This window comes from Perissodus microlepis, chromosome 12, assembly GCF_051167445.1.
Source record: "Perissodus microlepis isolate ML-2025 ecotype Zambia chromosome 12, ASM5116744v1, whole genome shotgun sequence".
Taxonomy (NCBI): domain Eukaryota; kingdom Metazoa; phylum Chordata; class Actinopteri; order Cichliformes; family Cichlidae; genus Perissodus; species Perissodus microlepis.
Genome location: NC_140472.1, coordinates 19,499,704 through 19,518,204, shown reverse-complemented (window position 1 = coordinate 19,518,204; position 18,501 = coordinate 19,499,704). Strand labels below are relative to the sequence as shown.

The 18,501-nt window shown below is 44.1% G+C and overlaps 1 protein-coding gene across 2 annotated transcripts in view; it reads left to right on the top strand.

The window, feature by feature from the left end:
- The window catches only part of smtnb (smoothelin b), a 50,332-nt gene that overhangs the window by 14,710 nt on the left and 17,121 nt on the right, over window positions 1–18,501 (top strand). For both annotated transcript variants that reach the window (XM_084945528.1, XM_084945529.1), the window contains exons 3-9: window positions 4,185–4,342; window positions 5,805–5,883; window positions 5,970–6,048; window positions 7,099–7,172; window positions 12,406–12,502; window positions 16,552–17,216; window positions 18,204–18,255. In XM_084945528.1, the coding sequence (XP_084801654.1) occupies window positions 4,185–4,342; window positions 5,805–5,883; window positions 5,970–6,048; window positions 7,099–7,172; window positions 12,406–12,502; window positions 16,552–17,216; window positions 18,204–18,255 (1,204 nt within the window). The remainder of the gene's footprint in view (window positions 1–4,184; window positions 4,343–5,804; window positions 5,884–5,969; window positions 6,049–7,098; window positions 7,173–12,405; window positions 12,503–16,551; window positions 17,217–18,203; window positions 18,256–18,501) is intronic.

Sequence of the window (18,501 nt, the reverse complement as noted above, 5' to 3'; positions counted from 1 at the left end):
ACTGGTGTGAGATGCTGTCAGTGTGTAACCAGAGGGATATTTTTCCCCTTCTCCGCTCTCATGACACAGCTCACTCTTTGTCAAGGCCGCTGTCACGAGGCGCCAACTGGACTCTGTTACTACCCAAGCGCATGTTTCCGTCTCTGCTTCTTTGACCGTTATTCTGTTTTGTTTGGCAGGCATCCAGGTGTAAGGTGTGTTTTATTAGTCTGGGTTAAGCCCGCTCATTTCTTTCCTGTGCGAGGAAGTGCAGATATGTAAAGGGAGAAAGTGGGTTACAGTCTTTGGCGGAACTGGCTAGTTGAATTCAACAAATAAATGTTGCAACCAATCCAGCAGCCATCTGTCTGCTGATTGGTCCGTTTAAACCCCCTGTACATGTTAGACGTCACTATTTGGAGTTGTTTTTAGAGCAGCTCAAGTCGAAGTGCTCAAGTCTGCTCTTAATGACTTTAATTCCTCCATTTATGTCACATGCTCTGATTCTCTCCACACTGTTTAATCATTTCTCATGATTTTTGTTTTAAGTTTAAGCTGAATTGGAGCCTGCTAGAGAATGCTAGGCACACATTACTGTCTTTGAATTGAGGGTTGAAGCTGTGCTGCTCTATATCATGAATAAATAAATTAGTTAGCCCTGATACTTGGTGAAAAGAGTACTGGCTGTACCATCACATCCTGACACTCGCTCAGCGCAGAGCCCGGCAGCGTGGTAAGGGATGACTCGAGGGAGAGTGTTTGAGTTAGTGTAACACGGGCGTGTGAAGGACACACTGGCCAGTGATGAGCGAATGTGATCTCATTTTCCTGCTTCACAATCAGAAACCAGCCATTGTCTCTCCAGGTCATAGTTTCTCTGCGCTGGGCTAGAAACAAACCCAGTGCCTGATTGCTGTATTTCGCTGCCTTCTTTTTCTCTTGTGAGTCAGTAGGAATGTGAGGAATGACCTTTGCGAGGACTGACTGTTTCCCACCCAGCTCTCATCTGCCCATTTTTAGTCATGCACAGGTCTAGTTTCTCCTTCGTTTTTCTTTGTCATCCTAACGCTCCATTTCTTTACTCTAACCTATTATCCATCTCCTGCTTTCTCATATCCTTTCTTTCCAGCTGTTTATGAGCACTTTCTCTTCTTACCCATTCTTTTCAGTCAGCTCAGCACATTGAATTTCCACAAATTGCAGCATAAAGAAAGAGCCCCTGTGAGCTGGAGTAGCTTGGGCTGCATATTTTGTGAAACCTCAAAAACCACTGGACCTCTTCATCTCTTGTGAGAAGTGCCTCCTCCTCCTCTTCCTCCCATGGGCCTAGCAGTGGGGCTACATCAACCCCCCTTTTCAAGCCATCAGCATGTGGGGCTTAGCTTAACAACCACATCCAGCTCCCTTCAGAAGAAGGCAGTTGGCACACACAGGTTTGAGTCACAACACTGCAGGTTTTAACCGGTGCAGCGGGAAACCTTAAAGTGTGTGCGCATGAGATTCATAAGAAAAGCCTGCCAGAGGAGCTGTTCCTCTCTGCGTGTGTTGACAGGTTCCTGCTGTTGTGTTTTTTTTTTGTTTGTTTTTTTAAAAAGAGAGATTTATCTCCCGTTTGACAGGAGAGGGCTCTCTCTACCCTGCGCTCACGACTGTTGCTGACACAAAGGCGCCTGTCTTGTTGAAGTGGTGTTTCTGCCTGCAGGTGTGCTTTTATACACACTTGAACACCTTAATTAGTCCTCTTTGGCTCGAGGAAAAGATGTGCCTTTTAAGTAACAGCCACTCAGAGCGATGAAATGGCTCACTCAGTGTTTTAAGTGGGCCATTCAACTTTTCTGGGTCCTGCTGCAGTCTGGCTGCCATTCAGCGAGACAGGGTAAGACACCACAGTAGTGTGTTGACCCGGGGAGACAAACACACTTCTCATCCTTAGTGCTGAGCACCAGCTGTTGCCAGGCCAATTTCTAATCCTGCGCTCTGTCTCGTCATTAGTGAACTCTGATCACTTGTCATCGCAAATCTCTAAAGCGCCCATCACCCTACTGACCCTATAACTCTTTACTACATGTTCGAAAGTAAGCCAGCAGTGCATGGATGGGAACTTCTACTCTATTTGAACTCTCAAAATGTCTAAATGGAGCATCTGAAGCATCTAAGCATTTTTTTTCTTGTTGAAAAAAACCCCACACTGAAGTCAGGGTTCAGTATTTTGCCAAAGGATAACTAGAATAACTAGAGGAGCCAGGGATCGAACAAACAACCTTCTGATTAGTAGATAACCCACTCCACTTCCTGAGCCACAGTACACAGTACGCTCTCAGCCCTACCAGGGATACATCCATGACCTTTGTCACCACAAACTATAGTCTGACCTAGGGCTGGGCGATATGACCCAAAATTCATATCTCGATATTTTTTAGCTGGATGGCGATATAAGATATATATCTCGATTTTTTTTTTTTAAAGCCATAAAGTAAGAACAAAAAGAGAGTTCTTAGTCAAAGCTGTGTCCCAGATGTCACACAGGCACTTTTATTAACATACAGCATAGATGTACATGAAAAAAACTACTCAAAAATAAATTATGAGCATTTATTAAAAATAATGCTCCATAAATAAAAGAAAAGTATGTTGTTTTTGTCCATAACAAAAAGCTCACAATTGTGCAGTCAAAATGTAAACTAAAAGACGCTGAGCATAATAACAAAGACAGACAGATTTCACAGGTGCTCTGTTCCCAACTTCTACTGCGTGACTGACAGCCTGGAGTTTGAAATCCGCTTCAGGTGCCATTTATGGTCCTTATACACACACAATACGGTAATATTACGTTGAAGCACAGTGCGTATTACTACGCAAGGCTCCTCGGTAGCCGTAATGCTCCGACAATCCATCAAGCGGTGCAGCTCCGTAGCTTACCAAAGTCGTACTAAAACATTTTTTGACAGATTGCTGAGCGCCGTGTTCCACATAAAATCGGTTCGCGGTCATCAAGCACAACCAGAATTCATACATAAGGCGCGCTGTCGATTTTTGAGAAAATGAAAGGATTTTAGGCCGTGCAGCCCCTGTGGGCTGCATGGCGTTAGCGTGGTTAGCTCGTTAGCACGTTGACGCCGTCCAGCCCCACGCACGGAGCGATGCGCAGTAACTCGTTAACGGAGATTTGCCGTGTTCATCTTGTCGCTGCCTGCAGGTGAAGCTATGGGGGAGGAGGGGGAGTTGTGTTCAGTGAAGGAGAGGCGAGGCGGAGTAACGTTGCGTAAAGACAAAAGTGGACGAAAGAGAGGCAAACTTGTGGCTCCACAACTATAATTATAACGTATATATCGATATAAAGGATATGGTCACATCTTATATCTCGTATAAAAATATATCGATATTTTTAAAAAACTCGATATATCGCCCAGCCCTAGTCTGACCAAGCCATGAGATCGGTGGGAAAGCTAATTATACTACTGAGTACACGCACATACTTGGAGCTGGAGTTCAATGATTCCAGATTTGTATTTTTTCAAACAGCTGAAGGTTGCGTGAAAAGCTTATCCTACATGCCAGCCATGCCTGCATGAGCAAATGATAACGGTGTCATCCAAAGTTATCTGCAATGCATGGAAAAAATCCCAAATCTCTCCAATTAATTCTCTACCTCTTCCAACACACTCCTCAACACCATTTACACCATTTATTATCCTAATCGCAGTCGCACCTAATCACAATTAGGCTCACATGATTAAAAATCGCTGAGTCCCAAACTTTATTGGATACGCGGTCTCTCGTGTGTGTGTGTGTGTGTGTGTGTGAGAGAGAGAGAGCTGGGATTAATTACAGAGACCAAAAGTAACAACATATTGTAACTATAATGTAATTACCAAATTTAGTACGATAACGTCACATTACTGCATTACTGGTGAAATAAAATGTGATCGCAGTAATGTGTTACTTTTGTTACATGTTACGCTCAGTGCTGCTCGCCACCTTGTACTTACACTGTCAGCAGGTCTGGACTCTTTACCTGCAGACTCTCATGTAACTGTGTGGCCATTTCCTGAAATGTGAGCAAGCCTCTGCGCTGTATTTACGTGTGAATATGTGCAGATATGCAAACGTAAGACTAAACTTTGCAAGCCAAATGTTTGCCGTTCTGTGCAGCCTCCATCCTTCATGCACTTTATTCTGTTTGTCTTTTATTATGGTGTCTGCAGCTGGATGGAACTGTGGATCTGGACGAGAGGCGCCGCATCCGTTCAGCCATCCGGGAGCTGAGGAGGAGGGAGATTGAGGACATGGAGGCAGCTCTGGCTAGCAAGAGATTTCGACCCACACGCCTCAATCAGCAGGAGGACAAGGAGAACCAGCACAGGTGAAGCTGTACACACAGACACACAGATGTCTGTGCTGATGACAGTTTACTAGGCCAGGTGAACTGGAAATGCTGAAAAAACAATCTTCAACTCCACTGGGAAAGCTCTGAAAAAGTCAAGTTAGCAAATCACAGGAGAGAGAAAACTGCAACAGTAAAATTTCCCATCCCTAAAATTTCCACCTAGTGTGGCTGTTTTACAATAAATACTTTCACTTTCAAATATCCCACACCGTCATGTGTCACATTAACGTAGATCAGCTATCGCAGTCTGTTTGATTATTTACCTTTCAGAGACTTTCCAGCACCTGTCGTCCAGCTAAGCAGCGTGGATTAATGGGTTACTCATTTGAATCACTTTATGTTGCCATAAACATAGCACAGATTCTGGTAAACCCGAGTAAAATTAAAATATTATCTCTTGAAATCTGTCCAGTAATGACCGACTAGAGAATTGAAAATGAAAAGCAAACAAATTTACAACAAAATTGAAACAAGTTTCTTTCAGATGACAAAAGGGGGGGAAAAAGGTCGAATCATTTGCTAAATAAAGACAATAAGGAACAAGAATCAAGCAGGAACTCAAAGTGTGGATGATTTGTGAAAAATCCCAAGTTCCACGTGATCTGCGACATATTTTATAGGTGTTCATTAAAGTTCAAGGCTGCACCACAATCCCATCATCTGTTCTGGAGTAAAGGGAAGAAGTGACATTATTGGATAAGAAGCAGACGCACAGAATCAGCCGCCACTCTCCTCCTCCATCGCCGAATCCTAATATAAGAGTGGTGACGGGGCCCTGATTGTTTCCATTCAGTGCTGCTCTCGAATGACTTGCGTTACAATAACACAGGAGGTGCCTCAGTGAAGCTGCTAAAGAAAGCATGCTTTTGCACATGCATGCACGTATTCATATGCCAGGACACAGAAACCCATCTGAAAGTGGGATAGAAATGTGGTAGGAGGAAAGGCCATCGTCCTGTGCCTCTCAGTGGTGGAATGTGAAGTATTCCACTCCGGCATTGCTGCGCATCTTTTTAATGCCAAAGAGTGGAGAGAAGTGAGGATAATGAGTATGTGAGTAATAGAAACCACCATAAAAGCAAGGAGTGAAATGGAGAATATGAGGCTGAAAAAGGGAAAATAAATGCAGCTTTTTTTTTTAGGGGGGTGTGGGGGGGGAATGTCATTGGCTGTCAAATCTGTCATGTCGTAATATCACTTCTTCCATGCTCGATTTGGGAGTGTTCCCTCTGGGTTTTCTCTCTGCCAAGAAAACCGTCCTTTATCTTTCAAATTACCTTCAGCTGCCTGTAATATATGGGCAGAAGCTTCAGATTAGAGTCAGAGGAGCCAAAGTTTTACAGTCTGATATTTTAAACTATTAGGCTTTCTAGTTTGTTTCATGGTGAGTGGGGACTAGTTGAAGATCCATTAAAATGTCTTTGCGTTTCTTTCTCAGGTCAGAATCCAACGAGAACTTGGATGGGCTGAAACAGAAACTGCAATCAATCCAGGACATCGACGAGCTTCAGCAAATGGTGAATATTGTATCATAATATCAGTAATGATAACGTCTCACATCACTTTGTAGTTTCACTGAGCTTTTGCGTGTGTTTGCTCATAGCTCAACGCAGCCAGCGAGTTCAAGGAGAGGAGAATGATCCGAGCGGCCATTCGGCAAATTCAAGAGGAGCAACAGCAGGGTGAGTGGGATCCAGTAGCACTTGTCTGACGGAGGGGAATCAGAAACATCTTGTCTTATAATGACAAATCAAATTAGGGTGTTGCAGTCTTCATGCCATGGTGGCATCTCAAACAGTTTAACCAAGCTATAATTTGCACCAGTGTAATTAGAGAGAAATGCACCAGAGGGAAATATGTCAGAATTTCAAGTCTTCAGATGTTTGCGGTTTGTTGCAAAAGATGTAAATTGGTTTGATGAGGATGCAGAGAGGAAGAAATTCCAGAGATGGACTAATTATTGCTCATTTACAGATGAAAATTATTACATTGTTATGAAATAATCCCTGGTTATCTCATACTGGGCCTTGGTGCAACAATAGACAGAGAGAACATGCAAACACATGCACATAGAAAGACACCGGCCAGATGGTGGATTTGAACCCAGGACCTTCTTGCTGTGAGCCAACGGCACTAACTAGGCTGAAAAACTGCCTAAAATCAAGCCGTTTGCATAGTCTCATGCATGCGCTTTTGGCTTAGAGTTATCTTGCACATTCACTGATTCCATGTGCTACAGCATCCATCATTGTAGCCCATGGACATCAATACTTCAAGAGCCATCCAGGCACCATGTGCACATCCAGAAGAGGGTGCTAGAATTAAAGGTAAAGAAATGAACTTAGCTGTTCATTGTGGAACGTGAAAGTAAAAGTAAGTTGGCCTTATCATTGTCTTGGCCATAAAGTATGTTCACGTGTGAGCGCTCAGTGCCATAATTACTAGGGCAGATCCACCTACGATGCTGGGTCAGATAGGGGATTCCTGCCATGCCTAAGTGCTGTCTGGCCCGTGTGAACATTGAACTGCACGTAGGAGGCTGTATGTGCAGGGTGATACACGCACACAAAAAAGCAACCCATTTTCAATTTAACTTGTGTCCCCCTGTGTTTCCTCTTCTTTTAAAATCACACATGACCAGAATGTTAACATGAGATGAGATTATAAGAAGGTATCTACTTTGCTCTAAATATTCCTGTACTGTATTTCTATTGTGTGCCCATGTTTTCTAGTGGTCGTGGAGAGGGGGAAGACTTCTGGCTTGGAGCCTGAGGGTGTGCAGTCCCAGAGCAGCATGGGAACTGGGGTGAGTACTGCAGAGTTACTGGAGTGGGAAGAGGAACGATTAAATGTCACAGCGCTGTGCTGGTGCAGTCCTGACATCTCACTTATATCTGACGGGTAAACCGTCTGGTGTCAGCTTCCATTTACAAAAATCATCTAAGCATGGGGCCGTTTGCGGGTGTCACGTTCTGTTGCATGGCAGCAGTGACCACTGAGGTTTCTCTGCTGCCGCGGTGAAGAATGCACAAAACAACAAAAACAACAACAAACAGCGAGATTTGAGTCACTTACCGGAGCGGGAATATAGCTGCACACGAAACAAAAAAACACATGCCTGAGCCGCCACAGAGGGAGGAATGTGTTTGTCACATATTCCTATTCAGGTTCGACCAAACCGAGGAAAATGATAAAATGTGCTTTGACTTTGGTGTGAGGGCGGAAAATTGTTTTTGACAGGGAGAGGTGCTGTCATTTCACACACATGTAACTGAAAAGCCTGTCTCATTTTTGAAGAAAAATAAGGTTTTAAAGTATGGATTTCTTAAGATTTCTGTTACATCTGTCGGACAACTACTTTTAGCTGGAGTATTCGGCCTTGTCTCAGAGGTCCCTCACAGCTGGCGCGCCCTCTTGTGGCTGAGCAGCGGAGCCTTACAGGAGGAGACGTTAGGTTTTCTGCTGTCAGTGATCAGTTTCTTGATAAAAGCTCTGTTTCCAGTGGATAGGATTTCTATAGGGAAAATTCCTTTTGTATGCAGCCACTGCTCTTAAGACTAAGTCCCTGAGTGATGAGACCACCTCCCATATCTGTGCTTTTAAAGAGGGGAAAAATACAATCACTCACCTTATCAGAGTTCTGGTGTTTCATTTAAAAGCACTTGTTTTTCCCACCACAGAGATGCAAAGGCTTTTAGTATCAGTCCCATTGTCTGCTGGAGCCTGTGCTTTTCTTGCATTCCTGTGCGTGTGTGTGTGTGTTCTCCTCAGCTAGGAAGTGATGATGGCATGTTGGCGTAACAGGATGCCCTATCACTCAAGCCTATTTTACCTCGCTTCCTTCAAGACAGCTGAACAGTACGTTGGTGAAATTGTGAGGATGGACGAGGAGGGGGAGTGGGAAAATGCGGAGGTCGGGGGTTGAATTCGGAAGGATGGACAGACAGACGGCCCACCAGCTGTGGCCCGGCAGTCTTAAAAGTCTGTACTGAAATGGGGATGTGGGCCAAAAAAAACATCAGCCAGCAGCAGCAGGGCTCCTTCCAGTCACATCACAGCGTCGGATCTCTTTGAGCCTCTTACAATTGTCCCGTTGAAGATGGTGGTCTTAGATAGGCCTGAAAAGCAGCACGCAGGCACAAGCGGCATGCAGTATGTGTATGTGAGCCCGGACTCAAGAAGTTGCCTGTATACAAAATGATGAATGAAGGTGTTTAATTAGTAGGTTAATACGGCTGTTTGTCTGTATTTATGCTAGATTCCGATCCCATTTAGAATTTAATGTTTCTAATGCTCACATGCGCGGGTAGCTGAGGTACACTTAAAGTTTCCTTTTGCCCATTTTCTAGTAACCACGTGGAAACTTTAATTATATGTATGTAGCAGAAAAAAATGTCAGTACACAGAAAGGGTCCTTTTGATTATTGCAACACATAAAGGCACAAAATATTTAAATTGTGTTTTTTTGTTTTTTTGAAGAGCACAACTCCCCAAAAAAGAAGTCAAAACAAGAGCAGAGTGTGTCAGAAGTTAATGTGTCAACCAGGCAACCCATTAACCTGTAAAAGTGTCCGTGAGTCTGAGTGTGGTGGGGGTCAGATCCCTCTGGAGACAGAATGGGAGGGAGGGGAAGTCAAGGGAGTGGCTTCTTGGTATTATATGTGTGTGTGTGGTGTTTGTGGTGGTGTAAATGTTTGTGCGTGGGTGTGTATGATGTGGCTGCGGGAGCAGAGCGTCAGAATAGCGGACGTCCTGACTCCAAGAGGGTTGCTGCTGATAGAGAGGGAGAGAGAGAAAGAGAGAGAGGCAGTCAGTCGCGTGAAGAGAAGGTAAATGTCACTCTGATTTTATCGCAGGCTAAACACGCCTCTCATTTTCTTAACCTTTGTTTTTTGTTTTTTTTTTTTCCTTGTCCTGAAAAGGCATGTAAATATCTTTCCTCGTCAGTCTGTGCTCATTTCTCTCTGAGCGGAGAATGGGATGTGCCTGCCTCTGTGTTTACATTTCAGGTATGTGTACTTAATGGTTTATTGCTCACTTAGATCGCTCGGTGCGCATTTTAGCCAACAGGTAGACTAACTACAGCTGAAACTTTTCACGTTTTGCATGAAGATCCATTCGAATAGTCAAAGTGTTGTTTAACAGAAACTGTAATATTTAATGCTGGATTTTAAAATGGATTTATTAAACTGAACTTTGAAAGTTTGCAGGTTCGCTTACTATCTAGGCGTGTTCAGTTCAGACAGGCTGCTTGTTGGTTTGTTGTTTAATCATAAAATTGCTACAATAAGGAACCTTAGTTGTCAAAAACAAGCCCCAGTATGTGCAATAGAGAGGGTTTAGCAGACTTCTTAGAGATGGATTGTGAAAGCGTCCTGTAGGAGTAAAAGTCTAAAAAAGACCAGAAGGAAAGCTTAGACTGGCATGTGCTGATCTGCAGTAAGTAAAAATGGGAATGAGACTCTGGTCTGACGACTTCTGTGGGTTTCCTCACTCCAGACTGAGTGTATATGTGATGCAGAGATGATTCCTGCTTCATTCCAGATATTGTATTTCATTTGTTGGAGGTTAGCCGAGCGTGTGGTTCCTCAGGCTGCCGTAATGGAAAGTGAGCCGCCAGGTTCCTTCTTCTTTTCTTCTTCTTCCACGTAGCGGCATGGAAGACCCTCAAATGGGTCTGACCTCACCAGTGGAGTGATGGATTTAACTTCCACGGAAAACTAGAAGTTAAACCCCGTCATTTAATCCAACTATGGATTAAAACCCGGCGTGTTAATCCACAGTTGAGCTCACTTGTGTGAGCTGGTTGGTAAAAGAGGTGCTTGTGTCTCATTCTGAGCTCTCATTGTTGTTTTTTGTGGAGTTGAGGGTTCAGAGGAGTCCAGATGGCCCACGCCTCGCTGCGGTCACGGGAGAGGACAGTTGTTTTTGTGTTTACGAGGTTGAGATTTTGCAATTATAGTCTGACACAAACAGGCGCTTGAGGCCGTATGGGACGATTGGCTGGAGCGACAGGGTGTCGGTGTTGGTTCCCCTCTGTCAGGTCCCAGCCATCAGGGCCAGAGCGAAGCCGCTAATGACAGCATGGCGGCTGGCAGCAGGTCCTGTACTCTGGTCTCGATCTCTATTTCCACTTTATCTTCCCCTTTTTTTTCACTCAGCCTCGCTGTCTGTGAGAAATATGTTCCCTGTGGTTTAGTGGGAGTTTTAAATGACGGCTGTCTGTCTGAGTCCCGGTAGGAGCAACAGAGGGTGAGGGGGGTGAGCACGTGAGGGAAGGCTTGTTCTCTTTAATTGTGTTTGTTGCTCGAACACAATTATCTCCCCCTGCGACTCTTTGATTGGGTGACTGCACTCAGGATGCGAGCATCCTCTCGCCTCAGTGCACCGTAGTGCCTTCATTACAGGAGACTGTTTGTGCCCTGCAACACCATCAGACGCTTTAATGACTCATTATAGGAGCATTCTGCTATGTTTCTGTGGCTTGCCGCAGTGTATAGGTGACATTTATTGTTGTCTAGAAAACCTCAGAAAACCTTTTTCTCGAGCCCCTGAGTCTGTGCTCTGCTTTTAGCTCCATGTGGAAACCTGGAAAAAGTGACATCAGGGGACCTGCTACGTAGATTTACACTGTTATAATATCACATTTAGGATTTCAACTCCCCCTTTTGGCTTATTTTAGCAACAAAATGTAATCATGTGTCCCAACCCGAGCTGTGCATTTTCCACATTCACCTCTTGCCTGCATCTCATCACATTTTCTCCTCTGCTATCAAGCCACTATCTCCTGTGATCTGCTCAAGGAGGGGAAGGTCACAGTCAAGAGAGCATAAAGCTGTCGGGTTTCTTTCTTGCCTCTTGCTTGTGTTTGACTTGGAGCAGGCTTTGTGGTTGGTCCTCTGTCTGCACGGATCACACATTGCACTGATTAAATTCCATTTAAAACACCAAAGGTGTGATTTGTAGGATTTTCACTCTGCTTCTGCTGTTAACAACCAGGCCAGCCTTTTGTCTTGAATAACATAGTTTACACATGGGGAACTGTTTGCTGTGCGATTGTGCGGTTGGGTGTGTGCACTTTCTTTCCGTGGCTGAGAGATAGTGAATGTGTTTAAGGAGCATTTGGCAGTAATAGTAGGCTGTAAATCTGGTTTAAGTATTATATTTTCATGTATTGTATGTTTTTTCAGGATCCACCCCAGCATTTGTTGTGCTATTCTTAACCCAGATGCCTCTTTTAAAGTGATTTTTGCGCTGTGATGTCATTCATCATTTCAAATGAGCTGCTGAGTGACGGGCAACACCTGAAGCTCCACACAAGAGAATTTTGCCCTTTAGTAGAAAAGTTTAAGTCTCCAGAAGTTTGAGTTAAGAGTATGTTTGTTGGTGATTTGAAGACTGTGTGTGTGTGAGTGTGCTCAGAGAAGCCCTATTTGTGCAGCTGATTTTCCCGTGGAGTAGCTCAAGGTCAAGCACCAGAGGCCCAACAGTAGTGTCGGCATCCACATCTTTCCCTCTCTGTTCTCTCTCTCCTGTTTCTTTTCTTCAATCCAAAATGCTGCCGCCTCATCCCCGTGACCTCCTGCAATGGAGCTCAGGGTTAAAGTGCTGAGGTAATCTAAAGATGGTCAAATCATGGGCCTAATATAGCAGTAAACCAGGTGGTGAATGCACATGTTTGCTTTTTAGCCACTCAGGGCACCTCTCTCTCTTTCTCAGCCATACACAATCTAAAGTAAACATCCTTACTTTTCCAGCTGGCCAAGCTGTGTTGCTCATCCATGCTCAACGCCTCGAGCATTTGACCTCGACCTCAAACAAAAGACAGTTGTGATCACCAGCTAACCTCAGACCTACGACAGTAACTGATCTTTCATTCTGGTTTTGATCGGAGGAGTGGCTGCCTGCTGCTCTGAGCAATGGCCGAACACATTGTGCCTTTTGAGAATTTCAGCTCAGTTGAGTGCAGCTTTGCTTTTTGCAGCTGAATTGAAGATCACTAAGCACATGTTATTCTTTTCTTCTTCTTTTTTTCACAGGAGACTGAGAAGGAGAGCCGCAGTGAGCGTATCCGATCTCAGATCTGGGAGTTAAGCAGCCAGCAGACACAACAAAACAGAGAGAAACAGAGAATAGGTGAGAATGAATGCGAGTACTCTTCAAAAGAGAGGGAAATTTTCACCGTTTTATGGTTTGTTTTTCATAAGAAAAAAAGAGAAGCTGCACAACCTCACGCTTGCACGATATTACTTCTGTCACACTTAGGGATCACTGCCATATAGAAGTTTGTATATACTGTAAACATGCCCTAAAGGTCAAGTTTAGTCAGGCAATATCAACACAAAACCAACACTGGTCACCTCTGTTACACGTATGTGTAAATGCATACGCCTCTCTTGATGCCTTTTGCTCTGGAGCGCCTGTTAAAATAGTTGGCCAAAGGAGCCATTCTCCTCATGAGGTGGTCATCGGGAGGTCATGTTAGTTCAGCTTCTTTATGCTCCTTCATCTAACTTTATTAAGTGTTTGGGGTAACTCACAGCCACGACTAAATCTCTTTGGCTACACGTCCTTTACTTTTTCTTTTTTTTAAGTGTAAAGTAATTTCATTAGCCACTCTGTCAGTCCAGCCATCAATAAAGTAATGTCAGTTCATGCCTTTAAGAGGAAACAAGTGTGCTACATTTGCAGCAACACTTACAGAGCTAACACGAGCAGCTTGTAAAACGTGTAAAAGTGATTGAAGTCTTGTTGCAAGCCTGTTTGTGTTTTGTCATTTTTACTCTTTTTTTTTTTATCCTAAATACCACGTATAACATCCGCTTTGTATAACTTAAGACCAAATTTAACTTTGGCCATCCTTAGCTGATTTCAGCACACATTTGGCTAACTGGAGCTTGGCCCGAGGCTCATAGTCATAATGTCATTCTGTGTGGCCTGGTCAGCCGTGGGCTTGGCTCTTGGTGTCCTTCACATGGATGAGGGGTTGGTGATGGGGTTCTGGGAAGCAACAGAGGGAAACCCAGCAACCACACCTCTGCTAAATAAAGCTGATACCAGAACAGAACTGAAGCCTCCTTTACGTGGCCGTGAAACTCCCCACTGTTCTGCATTTAGCTGTGCCTTACAATTTAAGCCAGGGTGAAGCTAGGGTCAAAAAAAAAAAAAAAGACCACCATAGAAATGTAAAGAGGAAAGGGAGCTTTTTTAAAGTGGATCAACAAAGACATTGGACATTTGTGGTTGGTGTAATACAGTGTAGGCAGGGTGGGCATGTGGTTCCTGAAGGTGTGGTCGTCTTAAGCCCTGAGCATAAACGCATAACTCTGCGTTTCACATACAAAAGAAGAAGCTTATATTTACACGCTTACGTCAGTGACCATGTGTCACTATACCGGTAAGGTTATGATTTCAAAAGTTTCTCAATGCTTTAAGTTCCCAGGGGAGAGCGAGTTCCTTTGAATGTATCTTATGCAATTTTAAAGCTTTGAGCTGAGCGTTTTGGAGGTGATGTGGGATAGGGGTAGTTCAGACTGAGAAAGTGATCCCCATACAGTAACTTATTAATCTAAAGGTTTTGCACAAAAATATGCTGCTTTATTGTCCTTTTGACTCTATTTGGGTCATAATTTGCAAAAAGAGCGTCATTTGCTATTCAATAGTATGTGAAGCTAACAGCTGAGACCACTAACTCCTCAGGATTTTGTGGTCTGTATACAGTACACACACAGTTTCACGGATTTTGTTTGCAAACAAGTGAGTTCCTCGCTGCTGATCATTAGAAAGAATGGACATGCTCAAAGGCACAAGTGCCCAGGTGATTTGTCTAGCTATTAGTATAAATACAAGTCCCCTGTCATTCGCTATAGTCTTTGGTCTGACCCACAAATCGCTGATTAACCATAGTGTCACAGCACCAGTGCAAATATTGCTATAACACATGAAATCTCTTTACACAATCACAAGCTGAGCAACCAAAATTGGCACACAGGTATATCTTAGGCCCCCTATATTAGATCTTATTATGTTGCCTGGCAACCACCTGCCAACGCAACAAAAAAGAAAAAAAAAAAGAAAAAAAGTAACAAATTGTGAAAGCATCATCTCATTTTGCAACAATAACATCTACCGTATTTCCCGGACTACAAAGCGCACCTGAATATTAGCCGCACAAGCTAAAATCAGGGGAAAATCTTGTTTTGTACATACATTAGCCGCACCTGACTAAAAGCCGCAGGTGTTTCAATGTTGACTTATCATATGTAAGAGAATATGCACAAAGGGAATTGTCAGGAAAGAGATGGCTGTTTGGAGACACATCACTTTTATTAATATTTTGAAAAACAAGTTATGGGTACATAACTTGAGTAAAATATCAAATCATATTGTATTACTGTGTATTGTATGAGTTGTCAAATTGAATAAAAAATACTAATAATGAAAGTCCAGAGCTGCTGGCATGGCTCCAAATCTACAATGGGGTTAATATTGTTTACATCTAATATAACAACTTCTTTTTAAAATACTTTGTGGCTAACAGGGCTAACCGTTGCCTTCATCACCTTGCTACAGAAGCCTGTGCCCAGCCTGTTACACCAAATTTAAGGTTTGATTAAACCATGGAACTGCTCATGAGCAGCTGAAACAAACTCGCGTTGACCCCTTCACAGCCAGCACAAATACTGGGCAGGCTTCCTCTGGGGTCATTGCTTCACTGTCAAAGCAGTATAAAGAAAGCTCTTGGTTGTCCTTTGTTTGTGCTCCGTATATATACTGGCAGAAGGCTGTAGCGTTTTGTTGCTATTTTGAAATATATATAAAAAAAAAATGCAAGCCTCTCATTATGCAGTAGCAGTGGGGATTTTCCCAGAAATGGCCACACAATAGATACGACAGCTTCCCAACGGCAACGACGTGAACAATAACGTGAGTTTGCTGGAGAGCAGCTGTGTGTGTGTGTGTGTGTGTGTGTGTGTGTGTGTGTGTGTGTGTGTGTGTGTGTGTGTGTGTGTGTGTGTGTGTGTGTGTGTGTGTGTGTGTGTGTGTGTGTGTGTGCTGGCTCTCACTTCGGTTATTACACTTATTAAAGACCAGTAATTGAGCTTTGGTTGAGTGCATTGCGAGCTATAGACACTACTGTGTAGCGGACCATTATTGTCCTAATTGTGTGTCCCAATCACGTTTTCTATTCAGGCTGTATTACATAAGCATTCGGTCTGTTTAATCAACAGCTTGCTGCCATTTTTATCTTCTCTCATATCTGAAACAATTCACAGGATTATTTTGGGAAATTGCTTTAAAAGCAATAAACTATTATTAATAAACTTATTGTGCAGAATCTACAAAGCAGTAATGAGCCGATAAAGGTCAGCTGTGCTTGGTGAAGCTGTGAATGCTCAGCCGTGATTACGACTGCTCGAAAGTTGAAAGAGACTGTCGGCTGCCTCCGGTCAGACTGGAGTCCCTCTTTGATTTGGTTAGGAAATGACAGACATGCATACTTGGTGAACTCCATTTGGTTGCCAAGCTGGTGCAAACTAAGGTCAGTCAGAAGTGTTTTTAGGTCTTTCTTTGTACATGTGCTGTAGGAAGTGGATACACATCTTGGTTTTCTCTGTTTTTCTTATCTGCGGTGTGTGTGCATAACCTCAGATATTCATATAGCAGCATGGTGGGATGTTGGAGGTAGATACTTGTCGCAGGGGGGAGGATGCGGGCAGGGCTGTGATGTTTGGAGTGTGGTTTCCTGTTCGTCTCTCTTTTTAACCCACTCTCTCCCTGACTCCTTTTTTTTAATCGCGTCCCAGATATAACTGTGCCACATGATCGCTTTCCACACTCGTGGAAAGCCTTCTTCCTACTTGACGCACATTCACCGGCCCAGTTGCAAATCTCACTCAGGAACTTGAGGCCAGTCTGGAGGAAATGTCTACATCCCTTCATGTCTCCACATGCCTGCCCTGTGATCCTGAGTGTATTTTCTAGCCTGGCCTTTCTGTGGCCCCAGTGTTGTGGAAAGATTTCATTTAAGTCTCCAACGTACCCATCTACTTCTTCCATTGCCCTCTAGTGTACTAGTAATACAAGAAGAATCTAGGTAACATGAAAATGTGTTTTTACAGAAGAGAAAACTTGAATGGTACAGAAAGTTACTTCATATATTTCATTTGTGTTTTTTATAACAGGTTCCAACTCAGGGATGGTGTTGGTTCTTGATCACCTGGTAAAGGATGATGGACCTCTGTTGATCCAGCCTCAGCGAGAAGCTGTGAACAAGGAGGCAGACCTGGTTATGTCTCACTGTCAGAGGTCAGACTCCTCCGATCTTAGCGCAGCCTCGATGCTTTCCAAGCCCAATCTGGATTCTGTGGCCTCAGAGAAAGGTCTGGGCTCAGCTTACAGAGCCCGGCTGGATTCTGGAGCCTCAGACAAGAGCCAGAGTTCCTCCCAGCGTGGTCGGCTGAACTCCGGGGCATCAGACAGAAGCATCAACTCCCAGTCCTGTGCCAGACAGAGACTGGGCTCAGATGTCTCGGATTCATGCGTCAGACCCCGTCTGGGCTCCGAGACTTCAGACAGCATCGGCCTGTTGTCAAGGAAGCGGACGGTCTCTGGCACATCTGATCAGAGTGCGAGCATGTCCTCAGAGGAGCGGGCGCCATCGGAGGAGGCAGAGGTAGCCGGGAGTGAATCGACTTGCAGCACAGATTCAGAAACTGACAGCAGAAGCCGAGGTTCAGCCGGCACCCAAGCTGAGTCTAACCAGGAGGAGCCTGATGGGGCGGTTTTATCTCGGAGAGATCCCGTAAATGGCCTGCTCAGCGGGAAAACTGACATCCAGAGGCAAAAGGTGGAGTGTGTGTGTGTGTGCATCTGTGTGTGCTTCAGGATTCAGTCATATTCATGAATTAACAACTTAAATTAAGTAATCCATGTTTTTGCACCTTTTTAAGCTACACTGTCTTGTACTCAGGCTGTCCTGGAGTCTTACATGAATGCTTTGTGGTGCATTTGTCAGCTGTCTGTATCTTTGAGCCCGCTGAACCCCGAGCGACACACGCCGTATATCGTGACTGCGCCACTAGAGTGGGGTGCTGAGCTGCATAGCCAAACTGAAGCGCACAAACCGTCCGAGCGCTCCTTTTTTCTTTCCTTCCACGTCATTATTCTTGACACGAAAGCCGACACTTCATTGTTCAGTGACACCCAGGTCACATCGGCATCCATAAACATTCCACTTCGAACTCCCACTGGATGTTGTTTGACTTTTGTTACTTGGTTACACAAACAAACTGTGCACCTGACTTGTCTCTGTTTCACCTCAGCGGCGCTTCGGCCTCACCTGGTGTCAGAGAGGAGTACACAGCGTTAAAGGCCAAACATTCCCTCTCTCTCTGTTTTTCTGCACTGACTCTGTTAAACTGTTAAAAGCAAGATCTTCACATGGAGCGGGAGGGGGGCTACGGTGACCATGACGCCATCGTGTCGCTTCGCTTAATGTGTTTACTCAAGACTGGCCCCAAACTTTTTTTTATTGTTCCCCGTGCTATACAAGCTGATCCTCAGGCTCCTGGCAGTAATGTAAACACTCTGGGATCCATCGTGGCCACAGTGCCAAAAAAAGAACAGATGCTCACATCTTCATGCCGAGTACAATGTTACATAATGAAAACACCACCAGTCGATTCTGTATTTAGGACTGTGTAGGTCAGGAGTCCCCGTAGCCGTCCATGTAGTCCTCATGAATGTGTATTTTTCGCTCTGCCCGTTGACCTCTGCTCTCCGCTTCTTCCTGTACTAATTGTTCTGTCATGTTTTTGTTTTTTCCCGTGTTTAGATAACTGTGGGCAGCGACCTGTCCCGCTCTTATGGCAAAGCGAGGGATTCTGGTAAGAGCCCTGCTCTGATGTATAAATAGAAAGCCTGTCAATATCAAGCTAGATCATCTTTTTAAGATACTTATCAAGGAAAACCTTTAAACATTCATCTTTACATTTTCTTGAATATATCTGGAGAAATTCTCATTGAAATTATTGCTAGATCAGTTCTGAGAATTATGTAGGGGCTGTTAGGTTGACCATAAAGGAATGAACAGCTGGGAAGGGAGCATTTTGTTAATGCACCATATCTTCAGC